Genomic DNA, 17619 nt, shown 5'->3' with positions numbered 1-17619 from the left:
CTTTGTATGCAATTGGGGTTTATTGTGTATTATGGCTAACAACTAAACTTTAAAGCTTTTCGAAACGAGCTGGATGCCATCCACAGAGAATATCTAGGGCACCATCTGAATCGTAAAATATTAACACATCCAATGAATTTTAAAAGAACAAAAATAAAATATAAAAAAGCAGAAACGTGACCATTTTCTTAGGCAAAATGTTAAAGCTCTCTCATTCACAAGTCGCTTAATGCAAAATTAATATATGTACACCAGACTGTACACCAGTGAAAGAGATTGCGCAGATTAAAAGTCTCACCATCAGAGCCTTGTCCATGTAAAACTCTCTCCCTGGTGTGCCGTTGTTGTATTTGGTGTCAATGGCGAAACATAGGAAGAGCACGTCCACCACTATCTCAAAGATGGACAGGAAGCAGTGCGCCACCAGGAACGCGAACAGACACACGATGATGAGGGGCAGGACCCACTCGGTGTAATCTCTCTGATAGTTCAGTGCTATCACGCCAGCAAACGCTGTGCATGTCACGATTAGGACCTGCGCAGGCATAAATACAAATATTTTATACATGTGCAATGGTGTCCAATAACATGCTAAATATAAAATTGTGATTCTTTAAAAAGTAATCAAATGATTTCATCCCGGCAACAATGGGAGCTTTTAGATGGCAGGCGGGGTCGTGACGTACACCTCCTTTACCTTGCCTAGGAAGAGCACAAAATCTCCTACGGTGTTGATGGTCGCCACCCTAAGAGCGTTTTCCACCAGGATCATGAAGGCATCGCGGGCCGAGGTGCAAAAACTGGTGCTGTTAATGGCCGTTGCCGCATATGCATTCTGGAAACAAAGAAATGGTCAGATACGATCGTATCTATTAATACCGGAGTGAGACAGTAATTATTAACAGATGCATTTATCTTAAAAAAATCTCCTTGTTGTTCATTACTCCTTTGGAAATTAAACCCATCATCTTGCTGTCATAAAGTCCAGGGGTTTGATTCCAAGGGAACGCAGATACACAAAAAATATTTAGCTTGATTCGCTTTGGATCGAACCATTTGCTGAATGCATAAATGTAACCTGATGTAATGACTATGGTATTGAAAGCAGAGGCTGAGATTAATCCATTAACTCACCTGATTCAAATAATTGAGGCACTTCTCCAAACACCACAGACAGCAGATACAGGCCTTCAGCATGCAGCGTGCACAAGCATTTTCCTACATGAAACACAAGCAAATGTTATTCACAGTGCATTGCTGATGCACATTTCTTTACAGCAGTGAGTATTCGTCAACCTCCTTCGTAATGCTCCAAAACCGCCTCTATAAACCTGCTGCTGATATCTATTAGGGCTCATTATACCCCCAAGATCTCCAGTCATATATCAAGTAAATGATATGCTACATAAGCAGAACCCAGGAGGACAATAATAGATAGCTTGCTGTGTAACCTCAAAATATACTTGGGCCAAATGCTACAAAATACCAAAAGAAAATTTTAAAGAACGAAGTCTAGCTTCAGCATCTTACAGTACATTTGCCATAATAATCGGCAGGTAGTAATAGAAAGGATTATTAGTATTAGGGCTGTCACATTTATGAAATTTGGTTGACGATTAATTTTTCAACTGTTTTGAATGGTTTTGCAATGTATTGTGTTACACTGTTAGTTAAGGAGCACCTTCTGATACAGTCTTGTTTATACAGGGGCTCCAGCTCCCCCTTGTGTTTTTTAAAGAGATGTGCAATCATTGCAGTGATCTGAAATCATCACGATGAGGTCAAACAATCGCTGTGAGACGATTATTTAATCATTGTGACAGCCCTAAATAGCATAGGTGTCATTTACACTGGGGACGCTGGGGACATGTCCCCACCACTTTTTGAAATGGCTGATTTTGTCCCCACCACTTTTTGAAAGCATTTGGTTAAAATGTTCTGAAAAATCAAACAATACCTGTGCGACTTACACTGCAAACATGTCTTTCTTACTTAGGATTTTTGTCTTGTTTTCAGTAGAAACATCAAAAAATTCTAAAGTCAAGATGATTTTCTTGATGAGCAAAAATAAGTCTAGTTTTTAGACAATAAATATACAATTTACGTGAATTTGTCATTAAAACAAGCAAAAATATCTGCCAATGGCGTGAGAAAAAAATCAAAAAATAATATTTATTTTTTCTTAAACACCTAATTTAAGCAACATTTTATCACACCATCGGAAGATATGCTTGCTTGTTTAAGCACAAACTCACTTAAATTGTATATTTTTTTTGTCTAAAAACTAGACTTATTTTCTTACGTCATTTCGCTCATCAAGAAAATACATCTTGATTTAAGAATTTTTAGATATTTCTACTGAAAACAAGACAAAAATACTAAGTAAGAAAGTCAGATTTTCAAGAAAAAAATTATTAGTATTTTTGTCTTGTTTTCGGTAAAAATATCTAAAAATTCTTACATTAAGATGCTTTTTCTTGATGAGCAAAAATCTAGTTTTTAGACCAAAAAATATCAAATTTAAGTGATTTTGTGCATAAAACAAGCAAAAAAAAATGCCAATGGGGTAAGCATCTTTTTCTAGAATTGCTCAAGAAATTCTTTTTCTAGAGATTTTCAAGATTTTTTTTGCTTACCCCATTGGCAGATTTTTTTGCTTCTTTTATGCACAAAATCACTTACATTTGGTATTTTCGGTCTAAAAACTAGACTTATTTTCTTAGGTCATTTTGCTCATCAAGAAAAAGCATCTTAATTTAAGAATTTTTAGATATTTGACTGAAAACAAGACTATAATACAATTTTTTTTTCTTGAAAATCATTTTTTTACAACTGGTTTTGTGGTACCAGGGTCACATATGTTGCGTTGTGTGCTTATAGTGTGTTTTCTTTTACATAATGAATTTCATTGTAATCATTGACTTAACGTGCTGCTGTTTTCTACAGTATGGTTTAGCTTTGGCACTGTTCGCTTGAGCCGGTGTTGCAGGGACTGTTACATGTGCAGTCGACATTGTTGAGGGTTTTATGCTGAGTATTTTTGTGTTGTTGACCAGCCTAAACTATGCTGTATGCTGCCGTTATTCAATATTTTTCCAGTCCTGCTGTAATGTTTTTTCATCTAAACTTTTGTCCCCATCACTTTTCAACACAAACTGATGCCCCTGCTAAATAGTATAATAGGTAAGTTAAGTAGGGGTTTTTTCATTTTTCAAAAATTTTTCATTTTTGGATGAACTGTTGCTTTAATGGTTCTGATGAACGAGACATTTTTTTTAGGACAAAAACATTTATTTCTTTTATACTCACAATATATCATTCATAGAGATCTTTCAATGACCCAGAGCTTATGGACAGTGTGTTTTTACCTTTCCTTTGAGTTGGTTGTGGATGTACATTAGAATGAGACGTGGGATCTTGACCAGGGTGATGATGAAGGAGCCCTTGGCCACAGTGCCCAGGTGATAGCGAACCAGCCGCAGCACCGATGACAGGATGGGCGTCACCGGAAGTTTGGTTTTGTCCCTGGAGGGATATACATCAATGTGACCTTACAGACTTATCAATGTTGGCACATGGATACAAACAGCCAAGAACGGACGGCAGACGATTTTACTGTGCTTTCCTGACAGAGGGTATCTGGTTAAAAAGCAGACCCTTTATCCACCTTATTTTTGATGTAAATGTGGGCGCCGGCATCTTTAAGCTCCTTTGTGTAAGACTTCCGGTGAGCCACTAAAGCTAATGGTAGTCGTATTGCGCGGATGCAAGTGTGCCGTTTTGACTGGCTTTTTAATGTTTATTATGAAATAGGAGTTGGAGTAATAGCTGATACAAACACAGCAAAACTCTACAAAATATTTGTTTTAACCATAATCCACGCACAAGAGCTGAATGTGGATGTGGCGCACATGCACACATGATCTGTATCTACACATCCATCCAGAAAAACCTTTCATAGAAACTGACAGTGAACAATAAATACAATAATTGTTTTAAAACAACTAATATTATGCTGATAAAAAATATGCTGATTTATTTATTCTGCTGCTATATATTATTACAAAAATGCAATATATAAATAAATATATATATATATATATATATATATATATATATATATATATATATATATATATAAATGTATGACATAAACTGCTTATTAGTTAATGTTTATAATAGTTCTTAATGTGTTTGCGCATAACATCACTTTTGTTATGTTTTAAATAAAAAGCAAATAATTTTAAAATAAGCATGTCTCCATCTAGTGCGTAACAAGCGATGTAATAATTTTTTCATAAAACGAAAACAATACTGAATACATGTAATAGTTTAATAAAAACTTACAATGAGTTGAATGAGAAAGATGCTGCTGACTGTCGAATCGCGTAAAACTTAAACAAGTCCATTAAAAATTGCTGTTTAAAAAAAACTCATGTAACATTTTAAACCATCGCCTGAAAAGGTTTAAAATACGAATTCTTGGTCTATTCCAAGTACAAACACTTGACTAACTTTCCCATTTTAAAGATACATGCCTCTGTGCTTTTATAGCTGCGCATTGAAGACCAGTCACCCCCGAGCAACAACATGAAATGATTGAATATATCTTCATATGATATATCAGGCCACTTCTTTATTTCATCCTCACATGGGGTTTTACATGGCAGGTGTAGTTAATATTTCCCATAACTGTTTAAATCATGTTTTATGCGTGCTCCCACGGCCAAATGTTTTCTATGTTTCGCATAAAAAATGCCACATCTCTTACTTTCGCGTTCGGAAATAAGGTGGATCATTCTTTATTTTAATAACTAGACTATGTTGACCACTGAGAGCATTTTCTTACTAACAAAAAAACAATACAGACCTTGTGAAATAGTAGGTCACCACAGCACCGGCTACGGTCATCTGTTGACAAGCCAGAATAAATTCACTGATCCAGATCAGACCCACCGCATGGTACCAGGTCATGTACTGCAGTCCTCCCGTGAGCCTGAACTCAACCAGGCCTGTGTCTTCATTCTTCTCTGGGTTCCCTGTGGACATGAACCCTCAAGATGAAAACTGGGACACATGCTTTTAGATACGAGCAGTGCAAAATAGTTTTAAAATAAAGAGTTGATATCTCGAAGCCAGTGGTTCTCAAAATGGGGGGCGGACCCCACGAGATGGTGCCATGGGGACCCCAGTTTTATGACATTTTCTATTATTTTTATAAAATACATTTATTTATCAAATTCTGTGTAAACATCAGAAAAATAAGGCTACTAAACAACGGCACTACAATGTATAATTGTATAATGTTTTGTGTAATTCATTTGCAAAGTTTGAGATTGTTTTATATCGTGAATTGTCTTTGGGGGGGGGTCACAAAGGGATGCACACTACACAAGGGGAATGCATGCCGAAAAGTTCTGCTCTAAGCAGTCAGATATTTTTATGAAAATGAATTACGATATACAAGTTTCTAGGGCTAGTAAATTATATAAAAAATTACAAACATTTTATTTTGGATGAGCTATCGCTTTAAAAACTGCATTTTTAAATCTTTTCCATTAGCAGTGCAAAGGTCATGGGTTCGATTCTCAGGTAACACAGATACCAATAAAAATGTATATCTTGTAAGACATTCGCTTTGAATAAAAGCATCTGCCAAATGCATAAATGTAAACGTAAAACCCAAAGGTATTTTCGTCTCACCAGTGGTGCCGAGGAAGAGGAGGACTAGAATCCAGTAGACCCAGAAGAGAAAGAGAGCGAGAAAGGTGCAGAAAGGCTGCAGTGCCAAAAGCGGGAGGTGGATAAACACTTTTCCTGCCACGTGAAACAGGGCGATGGTCAGGGCCACCCTCTTCCTCATGAACAACATCAGCAGTAACAAAATCCCCTGCGGTGGCAGAAAAAAGGGAAATTAGCAGCTAAACACCCCAGCAGACATTAAATGAGTTTAGGGATAGTTTCTTACAGTAAACACGGTAGCTGAAATGGCATAGATGAGCAGGCCTTGAGCGTGGTCTTTAGGGGTCTTCATGCCACCACTGACTTCTTCGGTCTCCTTCAAATCCTTAGTCATGGTCTCATTCATTGTCATTCTATAGTCTATATATAACCACCAGAGAACGCTCGTACCTCCTGAGAAACAGCATGCAACCCAAACTCACATTATCACATATGAAAAACATGAAAAGAAAACAATGCCATTCACAGCTTAGGAGGTGTGAAGAAAGAGCAGAGGAAAGCAGACTTGCCCAGAGAAGCCAGAACCACCAGACCGGTAAGAATCCAAACCAGGACGGCAGAGATGTAACGGATTATCACCATGAGGATCATGGACAGAACTGTGGCATGCACAAAACAGGAGCAGCGGGTGAAGGATTACGCCCCAGATAAGAAGAAATCAACATGCATGCGTTTGCGAAATTAAAGACAACGTGAAATCGAATTTTTCTTGTTGCTGATGCAATCATGTCCTTGTGGGTGGAGAAGACTATCATTAACCAATGATATCACAAACTAAGGATCACGATCCAATCAAATCCAGTGGACACAAGAACAGCTTGCCATACATTATTTCTAGGGGTGTAACAATACTGTACATCGATATTGATTGATTGAAAAAGTGTCTAAATACAATCTATCGATGGCACGTGTAAAATATGGATATAATCTTTATTTCGATTTACTCCGTCTACGCATTTCCTGCCAAAGTGCACATTTTCGTTTTCTCAAAATACTGTCTGTCTGCGTCAGATTGGGATGCAACAATGAAGCAGTGGTAACCGCAAAAAGACAGATGCAGAGAACTTTGTGTCGGCAGGACGCTTCAAAATATTAACAAATGAATTGATATTGAATCGAATTGACATCGTTGCACTGAATTTTTTAAAGTATGGGCAAACACCATCGAAAAAATTTACCGTATTGTGGCGAGATGTCCGATTTACACCCCTAGTTATTTCTCACTATGTATGGAGAATGCCATTTCATGTTGTCTTTAAAAAAAAATAGTTCGCCTCAATCTAAAAGTTATTTAATATTTAACTCATCCTAATGCCATCACAGATCTATACATTTGTGAGAGATTGTGACAAATGCAAGAATTAATGAGATTCAATGTTATTGACATTAATGCCGCCATATTTAAAATTTAACACACTGATGAATGTTTCCATGGATAGATGATGTACCGGTGGGTAAATAGGCTAAAATATGAATCTGACAAATAAATTGTTTCACTTCAGAAGACTAAAGATATATTAACCCACTGGAGTCATTTATAAAGGGCACATATTATGCAAAATCCACTTTTACAAGGTGTTTGGACATATATGTGTGCTGGCACTGCAGTGTGTGAACACAACAACCCCACAATGAAAAACAATTCACCTACAACTTTTTTAATCCCCATTATACCAAAGCAGTCTCATTAGTCATGCTGTTTTGATTCTCTGTTAATGTGATGTCACACTGATAAAACCCCGCACATGGCACATGGTTTATTTAACCAAAAAGCTTTTTTAAATGGGTTATTAGCACATTGTAACACTAATACTATTGTCTCAGACTATATTTCACATGAATCAGATCTATTTTTAACAAAAAAAAAAAAAATGTCACTGGGGAGTAAGGAGCTGTAGCTTATACGGCAGTATATTAAATATATTAAAAAATATAAAAAAATATATATTTGCTGAAATTATATATTTGCTGAAAATATATTTTGGGGCCATTTTTTGTATATTTTAAAATATATTTGAAAAAAAACAAATACATTTTAAAGCATTAAAAAATATATATATTAAGCCCTCCATATATTTTAATCCAAGAAAATATATTTATGTCGCACTGGAAGAAAAACTTTGTTTATGTTTTTAAAAGGTTCAAATTAAATATATTTTTAACTTCAAAAAATTATTTATAAAATTAACTTGTATTTAGCATATATTTAAAATATATTTTGGCAAAAATAAATTTGTCATATGGTTTGTAAAATAAGAAATCTATTTTCTTGCCCTTGAAATACATTTTGAAATATATGTTGATATATGAAGGTTCCACAATTGAGAATTTCTTTCTACAAAATATAAATGTAAAATATATTTTTGGCCAGAGAAATATTTTTTTGAGTTACGGGTTATTTGCATTTAAAGGTAAGGTATTTTTTGCTCCCACCCAAATAGTGACATTTTTGGACATGCTATAACAACTAATCTGCGGGGTATTTTAAGCTAAAACTTCACAGACACATTCTAGGCACACCTGAGACTTATATTACATCTTGTAAAAATAAGCATAATAGATGCACTTTAATGATGACGCTTTTTGGAGCTTTGCCACATTGGCTCCCATTTAAGAAAATACCATGAATGCATGTGAATATAAATTCATTCGTTTGGGTTTAACTGAAAAAAATGAAGTCACTGCCACCAAATGGTGCGACCAGTAAATTTGGCCTTTGTTTTTGTGATGTGACACTGTATTTAAAACAGCACATTGTACTTTCTGCATCTATCAGCAGTAGTATTTAGTATTAGTAATACAGTGTATTAGTTAGGAAAAATGTGAACATTTGGTTATCATGTTGATTTACGGTATGTGCCCCTACATTTTCTGGTTGCGCCCCTAAAATTTTCAGTTGGGAGTCACTGTGCTCCTAGTAAAAAAAAGTTAGTCTGGAGCCCGGAGTCTTATACATTTTGGATGGCGTGAGGATGAGTAAATTCTAATAATTATAATAACACCCCGTACGTTTAGATTTCCATTTGTTAATGTTTAATAGTGCAAGACTTAATTAGCCTCGAACTAATACGGATATCAAGGGACTGCAATTATCTAGTTCTAATAGAAGAATCATTTAATGAATAAACACTCATTATCAGAAAATGAAATCAATCAGGCTTCAGCAAAAGCCAAAGAGAGAAGACCGTTACCTAGTGCCAGCAGACAGAGCCCAACAATGATCTCTTTGCTGGCCGCCACCCCGGCGATCAGCCTGTTTAACATGCTGTTATCACTGACAAACGTCACCACGGCTTTGGCAAATTTAGCATAGCAGGAGATGTCCACCGGTATACAGCGGTTAAACACCGGAAGAGCTTTGCTGCGGAGATAGAAAAGGCCAGAAGATAGAAGAGAAATAAAGGAGGAATAGAGGAGATTTGATCGATAGGACAGTTAGTTTGCTTAGGGTTTAATACCTCTCTGGTACTGGAAGTTTGGGACACTTTTCGAAGCGTTCGGGAAGGTACGGGTACTTATGAGCGGGTAGCTCATAGGAACAAAGCTCAGACACTAAAGGAAAGAAAAAAATTTATATTAAAGGCACAGTGTGTCATTTTGACCATTAGAGGTCGCAAAACAATAAACAAAAGATAATGCAATGTAAACCGTAACAAAGGAAAAAAAAACAAAAAAAACAAAAAACAATGATGTTATTGATACAGTCCATAAGGTTTAGAGGGAACATGTCAAACTCTACAGACTGTAAACAGCAGAGATCCTGGAGCAAAGCTCAGTCGAACCTTTGTTTAGTTAACTCAACCCTGGGCTTCTGTGCCTGACAGAAATATATTTATTTGATATGCGTTGTTGGTGTCATGATGGCATATACAAGGAAAGCTTTTGTCTGTCAAAGGATCTGAGGAACAGTCAATGTCGCAGTAGCATGTTTTACACGCCCACAACAGCCAAGTGTGTGACTGACTCACCATTCGTCATGGCAAACCGCCTGAGGTCGTGGTAAGTCGCCAGCTCCTCTGTGGGACATATTTTCACGCACAGCGCCATGGACTTGATCTTCCTTTGAATGATGTCTATGTTGCATGGATCCAGGAAAAAGACATATCTGTGAACGATATAACCACAAGATGAACACTATTCGCCCTCATTTCGAGATTAAAAAGGCAAGCTATCAGTTTCATTGAGTGTTGTGGGACGCAGCATTGTGTGATAAAAATCAACATTGAACAGCAGATATTTTTGACACAGGACCGTTTGGTCGATAGAAACTGAGAGCTTGTGTACAAGCCAAGCCTCCTCTGTGTCCGTGGCTTTACTTCAGCTTTTCATGCGGTGTGAAGTGGGCACCGCGCCCACGCCGAGACGAGAGACCCATTGTCTTGTGTGTTCGGCACAAAAACAGACTGTCAGGAACAGGTGACGTACGCGCTTGAGGAAAAGACTTAAGCATCAGTAAAGAGCCCGTCAAAACAGCCTGACTAAAAAGACGATTTATTACTTTAAGCAATGCTGTTCAGGGTCAATCCTTGATGTTTTTTATCCTTGATAAAATAGACACTGACTACTTGTCTGACCTATCCTTAAAACCTTTACTGACGCTAGAAATTACAGCAACCATCTCTGAATTATCTACACATGGCATTTCAAGATTAACCAAACATCTAGTTACCAAATATAAATGGCAACCATACACCCTAGTTAACTTCAAATTCAAGGACCTTTCAAGGACTTTCCAGGTCCAATACCCTCAAATTCAAGGACTAAATGTGGGTACACATTTTAAGTGAGAGCAAGGTTACATTGTGTTACCTTCAAAGATACTTTGTTACAGTTCACTTTCAAGGGAACTTGCGCTGCGTCACTGCAGTGACACTTTGGGGACGCCTCCAAGTGCGTCTAAATGTGTATACCAAATTCAACCAATGGTGAGGCTTAAGGACAAAGACAGAGTGACGTGGGAGCCAGAAAGTATATCGCTATCTGAAATATTGCCCTATTGTTACAGGGAAGCAGGAAGTATGGCAAGGGAAACACAGCACCTCGTTCCCTTCTCAGGGAACAACAGTTACATACGTAACCAGAGACATTTTCATTTGTCAAACACAACTATGCAAAAAAGCATTTTGGTATGAATCAACATTCGCATACAGAAGATATAAGCATTTAAAGCGAAGATTTTAGCACGTGTGCTTAAAAAGTCTAGAATTTTTATGATATTATCCTACACTACACAGGGAATAATATGGATTTTTTTTTTAAGAAAACTTCTTGCATAAAATAGATTCAAGCACTTTTAATGACCTGTATCTATGTATGTATATTTTAAAAAACTTCCCAGGGCCTTGAATTTTTTTCCCCCACATTCACAAACTTTCAAGGATTTCAAGGACCCGTGGGAACCCTGCATTAAAATATCCATATAATACAATTTCTCTATTATACTCTTCAACATAAAGGTTTTTCATGCCATAGAAGAACCATTTCAGACTAAATGGTTGCATAAAGAGCAGTAAACATCCGTTTAAAAAAAGTTATTTTTTGAATGATAAAGGGTTTGTTGGACTATAAAAATATATGAAGAAATGCTTCATCTAATAACCTTTGACTGAATGGTTCATTGAGGAACCAAAATTAGTTCTTCGATGGCATCGCTGTGAAGAACCTATTAAGCACCCTTCCTTTTAAAAGTGTCCCAGTGATTGTTTCTGAAAACACTTGACTAAACTCCCTCGTGTTTGTCTAGTCAATAACGGCTTCATCTACCAAGTGGCGCAGGTCAGGTGTCAAATCTTTTTAATGATCCACATAATTGCTATTTAACATGGTATGTGTCAAGCAGAAGAGTAAATGTCCACGACCACAACCATCCAAGCCAACAGCAGCTGCTCGGCCAACATAGATTTAGTGTTTTGGTGCATTTGAGACCATTAAAAGTAAATGAATAACAATAAAGAGAATTTTTCAGGCACCAGAACTAAATAAATTTTGAGAACTAACAAAACGGATTTACTTACTAATCTAAATGACCTAATCTTAATGTTTTCACACTCGTTTGTTATGAAAGCACTTCATTAGCCCCACATTAGACCCACAGGCACAATATGTGTGTGTGTGTGTGTGTGTGTGTGTGTGTGTGTGTGTGTGTGTGTGTGTGTGTGTGTGTGTGTGTGTGTGTACGCTTGCGTGGGTGTGTACAGAATGGCACGAGGGTTAGTGTAGTGCTCATCATCTTTGCACGTCTCCAGTGTCTCTGTATTTGTGCAAGTTAAACTGAAATGAGAAGAAAATGAGAAACGAGTAGTCATTCTGTGCTGTGGGAAATCCTCACTCTAGCTGATATTTACCACATCTATCTCTTAAGCTTTTATGACACGAGTAAATGAAGCAATCATTCACAGCTTTAAGGCTGTAATAGAAGAAAACAAACGCATCTTTATTCACAAAGAGGGGCGACACCACCCACATGCCAACAAAACACCCTCACAAATAATGACTCTGGATCTGATAGCATTTGACTGCCCAATCATAATATTTGTTGTTGTTTTTAAATATATTTATTTATTTGTTATTCGGCAATATATCAAATTTAGATGCAAATATTTCAAAATAATTTAGTACCATAATAAGTGCAATTTGATCTTTGAATCTTGATTTCAAACTAAATTGTATTATAATGAATATACTTTATATTGTACTGACAGAGAAACTACATGAAATAACCAATTAAAGCTCCTTCATGACACCCAAGGACAAAACAAACTGTATCCCAGCCTTTCCATGAAACATCTTCCACACCCAACCAAACACTGATGCCAAATGGACTAATATCCGCTCGGTAACTTCTACCGATAAAGTGCCAACAGAGACCCTTTAAAAACCATTAAATGCAAAGGAACATCATAAGCTCTACACCAGCACAGTTATCACTCCGACAGCTCAAGTAAGCCATTTTCAAGTCATTATTATGTTCGCTTCTGCTCTGACAAGCCATTGAATGCTGCAGTAAATGAATAGCCCTGCTTCAGAATGATGAGTCAGATCTGAGAAACCATCTTTGAAAAGCTTCGTCTAATTCAGCTCGACCACAACGGGGAACGGAAAAAAGTAATTTGACAGCAATGAAAATGAAATGGCCCGAAATACCTGTCTTTCCTGCAGGCTAGCGGCCATTAAGGGCCGCACACTGTGACAGTACTCGTCCTCGGGGCCCGTGTTGAATTATTCAAGGTTTAGTGTGTGTAGCCGAAACAGTCTTCTGCTATCTTCCAGCGAAACGGCAGAGGTTTGACATTTGCATTGATGTGATAATCGAAGGGCAAGCAGCCAAAACTCTCTGATTTCAACGGCGACCGTTTGAGACCGTTCGAAAAGGGGAAGATGAGGATAAATTAGGGTATAGGGGATTGCTGGGAAAGTGGGAAGAAAATGATTCGACTCACTTTCTGTCAGTGTGGTCCAGGCCGCTGTACCGGACCCCTTCGATTGGGTCGTTGAGTTGGCCACAGGTGTTGCCGTAGCTGTCATATCCAAAGACCAGCCGTGATGCGCCTCCCGTCACGATGGTGAACCCACAAATGCCACACTAGAATCAGAGTAAATCAGCATTAAAATCAAAGAAAGTGTTGGCTTTAAAAAACAGGAAGTTACGGGTAAATTAATACAGAACGACATTTTCCGCCAAGGCTAAAACTGGATTTAAATAGAGCCTAATTACACAAAGTTTTGTCAATAAATTAGGAGGCTCCTTTAAATATCCTAATGTTGCTTTTAAAATCAGCAACTATGCATAAAACACACAAATTGCAGCATACAACGTGTCTAAACTATTTTACAAAGACAAACAATTTGCTGCACCGATACATAACTACTGCATGACACAACACAACCACTGTCAAACAGATCATAGTTGATACTTAATACACAGGCAATTGTGAACCAGTGAGATTACTAGGTGGACAGAGCTAACCAGCACAACACGGCAGAAACAAGACACAAGCAAATTAACCAAAATTCTCCATGGATAATTAGAAAAGTTATTGTGGTATGTGCCGAACTAAACACAGGGTTACCAATTCAGCATTTTAACCAGTGAGCTTCCACAATCTTTCAATCATTTGTGTTAACTTAATAAAAAGTTAAAATAGTTGAAAGTTATTATAAATCATAATAACTGGTTAAATAATCACTGAGATTGATCTATGCACTACTGAAAATTCATACCAGCATAAGCTGGTTTAAGGTGGCAGTAGCTGGTCTAAGCTGGTCCTTCCAGCCTGGCAAAGCTGGTCAAGCTGGTGGGTCAGCTGGTCTTCCAGCATGACCAGCTAAGTCCAGCTAGACCAGCTTAAAAAGTGACCAAAACACAGCGATACAGCTAAAACCAAGCTGAGAGACCAGTTAAAACCAGCTCACCAGCTTATGCTGGTCTTAGCCACATTTGTGATATACATTTGTGATGTAATATTGTTGCAACAAGAAAAATACAGATTCACTATAAAACATGTCCACACCCTTGTAAATTAACCATTTAGTAACCATGTTTTTGACAAAGTGATTATTAGTAGCAAAACCATGGTTTACGATGATTTATTCCTGGTTTTTCTAGCAAAGTTATTTGCTAAAGACATGGTTTTACTACAGATAAAAAACATTGTTAATTTTCATAGAGGTGATTTGAAATGTAGGGCTGTGCAAGTAATTGTTTTTGATTCAAACAATAACAAAAACAAGATGATCGAGGTAATACAATAATTGTGCAATTAAAATATAAATTGTGTGCTGCTGGACTGATGTGTTTGTAATGCACTTCGAAGGTAGGCACCATGGCTTTTGCACATGTGGGCTATTGCCACACTTACTTTATAAAAAGGTTAAATAAATGCATGTTTTCAAAGTCACTGAGTAATCGTGTGAAATAATGTGAATATTATTTTTACCAAAAATAATCGCCCATAATCGCGGAGCCCTATTTCCATGTCATCATTTAAAAAATTTCCAGATTTTTGTTTCCCATAACCATGTGAAATCTGTACACTTTTAAATATAAAAAAATCCACAAAAATACAGCAAAGTACAGCATTTAGCACAAAAAGGGTTGAATTAGCATGAAAACATGCCAGATGACACAGTCCATAATGTTACATTATACATATAAACTCTAAACGTTATGCATTAAGTACAGTTTTCATGGCACAAACAACTGCAAATATAATCACTTATTAAGCATATCAGCACTTGCATATGTAAATAAACAACCGTAACATAAAGATAGTAAAACGCAGCATGACCAGAAGTACATACAGAGCATGCATATATAAACGTGATATTTCCTATAATAATGTAAACTGATGCCTTACCATTCCCACACAGAACAATACAAATAACAGAAACCATGGCAGATCTGTGCAGCTTCGGTCCTCCAATGGTTTCCATTCTCTTTTTGTCCTCTGAAATACAAGAGTATAGTCACAGTGCAGACATGATTGATCCAAGTGTCATTTATATACAATAATGTTGATTTACATAACAGGCAAACATCCTGCAAATAAGCCATTACAAATATTACTCAAAACCTGAGTATGTAAATAAAATAAAAAACAATTTATCATCAAAGCAACAAGCCCAATAAGATTTTAACCTATAATTCTATAAATAATTTGTTATCCAAATAAAACTTAAAAGCTCGTGTTGACACTGGACTGTAAAAGCTCAGTAGTCTGAGTTTGTTTACTAACACACTACATCTGTGTGTATATTACGATCACATGCATCATGTGCTGGAAAAACAATTATCAAAGACCTAGTTTGTATTTTAATGCAAATACCATCATATAAGCATTGTAATAAAACGCAAAGATCGCTGTGCGCGACAGGCACAGTACATAATAATAATAATAACAGGATTACATAGACAGCAAGTGACAGTACAGCACTTCACTGGCCCGTCAAAGGCATTCAGCCGTGTAACAATGTATCACATTCAGCGTAACAATGTAACGAATATCCAGCACAATGTATCAACATCCGCGGGAAACTCGATACATTTGTAGCATCGGAACGTCGCAAGCGTCGTCGCTCACCTCTGCGCTTCCACAGCATCCCATTGCCGGAGGGAGGTTAGGATCGCACAAAAACTAAACGCTACACCGCAGGAAAACAATAACCCCAACCTGCAGGGAGCTGACGGTATATTTTTGACCCTGCATTAATTGCGTGTCACGCACTGAAACGACTCATCGATCACGTTCATCTAAACCGAGGGCTTTCCCCAAATATGCTGCATAATAACGTTTGTACGGTCCACTCAGTCCAGGTAAAAGGGATTATTACTTTGGGATTTATCGCCCTACACTTCCTGGTGGGTTGAGCAGGTGTAGCCGGAAAAGAACCACAGCCGTCCAATCACAGAACGAGATGGATGTGGGCGGGACCAACGCTGAATTTCGGGACACTGGAGGAGCCCGGGAGCTTTAAACCATCGCTGAAGTGCACTGATTTTATTCAACTACAATACAATATGGGTTCTGTATTCGCTATAGCAAAGAATTAATATATTCTTAATATATTCTATATTAATAATTGCTTATCAGGGAGGCAATAAAGTCACAGTTTGTGGTAATAAAATAATTGAAAAAGCATTTTTGCTGCTGTATTTCTAAATGCTAACCATTAAGAAATTTGGCAGTAATGCACAAAATGTACAAATAGCGTTACGTATTTATATTACATGACTGTTTTGGCTAATGTCATTTACCGTCGTTGTAAGAGTTTATCATGCTTCCTTATTATTATTGTTATTTTTATTATAAAAAATTAGAAATCTAAAAAAAAAAAAAACAAATATATAAATCCAATGTTTCTAAAAATATAAATTTTATGGTTTATTTTTACCTTATTTTACTCTATATATAGCCTACTCATAAAATGACTTGGTTTTCCTCACAACGTGACCTTGATATTATTTATAATGATGATATCATTGGTCATTGTTTGCCTGGCCAATATGATAATCTTTTTTTTATTCATTCCAAGAACATTGCATACAAACAAGAGAATTACAATGTGCTTATTTAACATTCAAAATAACAATTGATCAAAAAAATAAAATAAAAAAAGCATTAAATTAACAACAACATGGGGATATTCTACAATAATTCAATAAAAGAAAAGGTTTCAAAATGTTATATATTCGCTTTGCTTTTTTTATTTTTTAGACTTTAAATAGTTTCAAAATAATTTCTGAATTCCGTTCTAAAAAAAATCCAATATGATAATCTTAAAACGCACAGACCTTTATGGTCATCGTCACTGCCCCATTTCTGCGTCACCAGAGCGTCACTTCGAGGAGCGCAAGAACAACTTTTTTTACAATACAATACAAATCGTACTTGCATTAGCCTGCTTAAAGTATAGGCTATTATAAATTTATAATAATGTAACTCGTACCCTAATTTAATTTAACTAGAGCTAGTATATAGTTTATATGGGAACACCAAAAGGTAAAACCAACAATAACAAAGAATAATAGAATTAAGATTAGGATTTCTTGCATATATTTCAACTTCGAGTAAACAAATAAACAAGTAGACTAGCCTACTAAATAAGACAAACAGGTCAATAAACTTAAACATCTTACTAACTTAAGAAAATGTCCTTGCTAGATCTTCTTTAAAGTTTCTCTGAGCTCACTTTGATAAACTCATCAGTCTTTAAAAACATATTAAAATAACTATCGCACCTTTATCCACTTGGACCTTGATGGACCTTTATAGGAACTTGATGTTGACCGTCTCATCTTCCTCGGTGTGCAGCATTACAGCGCAATGTGAAGGGTAGAGCCTCGGCTGAGATGCCAGGCTGGACCACAAAAGAGAACCA

The 17619-nt window shown here is 36.7% G+C and overlaps 1 protein-coding gene across 4 annotated transcripts in view; it reads right to left on the bottom strand.

Annotated features, from left to right (window-relative positions):
* Nucleotides 1–17619, bottom strand: part of slc44a1b (solute carrier family 44 member 1b) — a 24754-nt gene extending 7135 nt beyond the window's left edge. For 3 of the 4 annotated variants that reach the window (XM_065275318.2, XM_065275320.2, XM_065275316.2), the window contains exons 1-14: nucleotides 17480–17619; nucleotides 15099–15188; nucleotides 13182–13324; nucleotides 9711–9847; nucleotides 9201–9294; nucleotides 8934–9103; nucleotides 6252–6341; nucleotides 5969–6135; nucleotides 5704–5890; nucleotides 4871–5039; nucleotides 3369–3525; nucleotides 1135–1218; nucleotides 698–835; nucleotides 299–535 (exon numbers count right to left, since the gene is read on the bottom strand). In XM_065275318.2, coding sequence (XP_065131390.1) covers nucleotides 299–535; nucleotides 698–835; nucleotides 1135–1218; nucleotides 3369–3525; nucleotides 4871–5039; nucleotides 5704–5890; nucleotides 5969–6135; nucleotides 6252–6341; nucleotides 8934–9103; nucleotides 9201–9294; nucleotides 9711–9847; nucleotides 13182–13324; nucleotides 15099–15188; nucleotides 17480–17536 — 1920 coding nt within the window. In that variant the 5' untranslated portion in view covers nucleotides 17537–17619. Of the gene's footprint in view, nucleotides 1–298; nucleotides 536–697; nucleotides 836–1134; nucleotides 1219–3368; nucleotides 3526–4870; nucleotides 5040–5703; nucleotides 5891–5968; nucleotides 6136–6251; nucleotides 6342–8933; nucleotides 9104–9200; nucleotides 9295–9710; nucleotides 9848–13181; nucleotides 13325–15098; nucleotides 15189–15821; nucleotides 16135–17479 lie in introns of those variants that run through there. The other variant, XM_073812161.1, reaches the window with a different exon arrangement.

This window comes from Paramisgurnus dabryanus, chromosome 16, assembly GCF_030506205.2.
Source record: "Paramisgurnus dabryanus chromosome 16, PD_genome_1.1, whole genome shotgun sequence".
Lineage (NCBI taxonomy): Eukaryota > Metazoa > Chordata > Actinopteri > Cypriniformes > Cobitidae > Paramisgurnus > Paramisgurnus dabryanus.
This window is presented reverse-complemented; position numbering and strand designations above follow the sequence as displayed.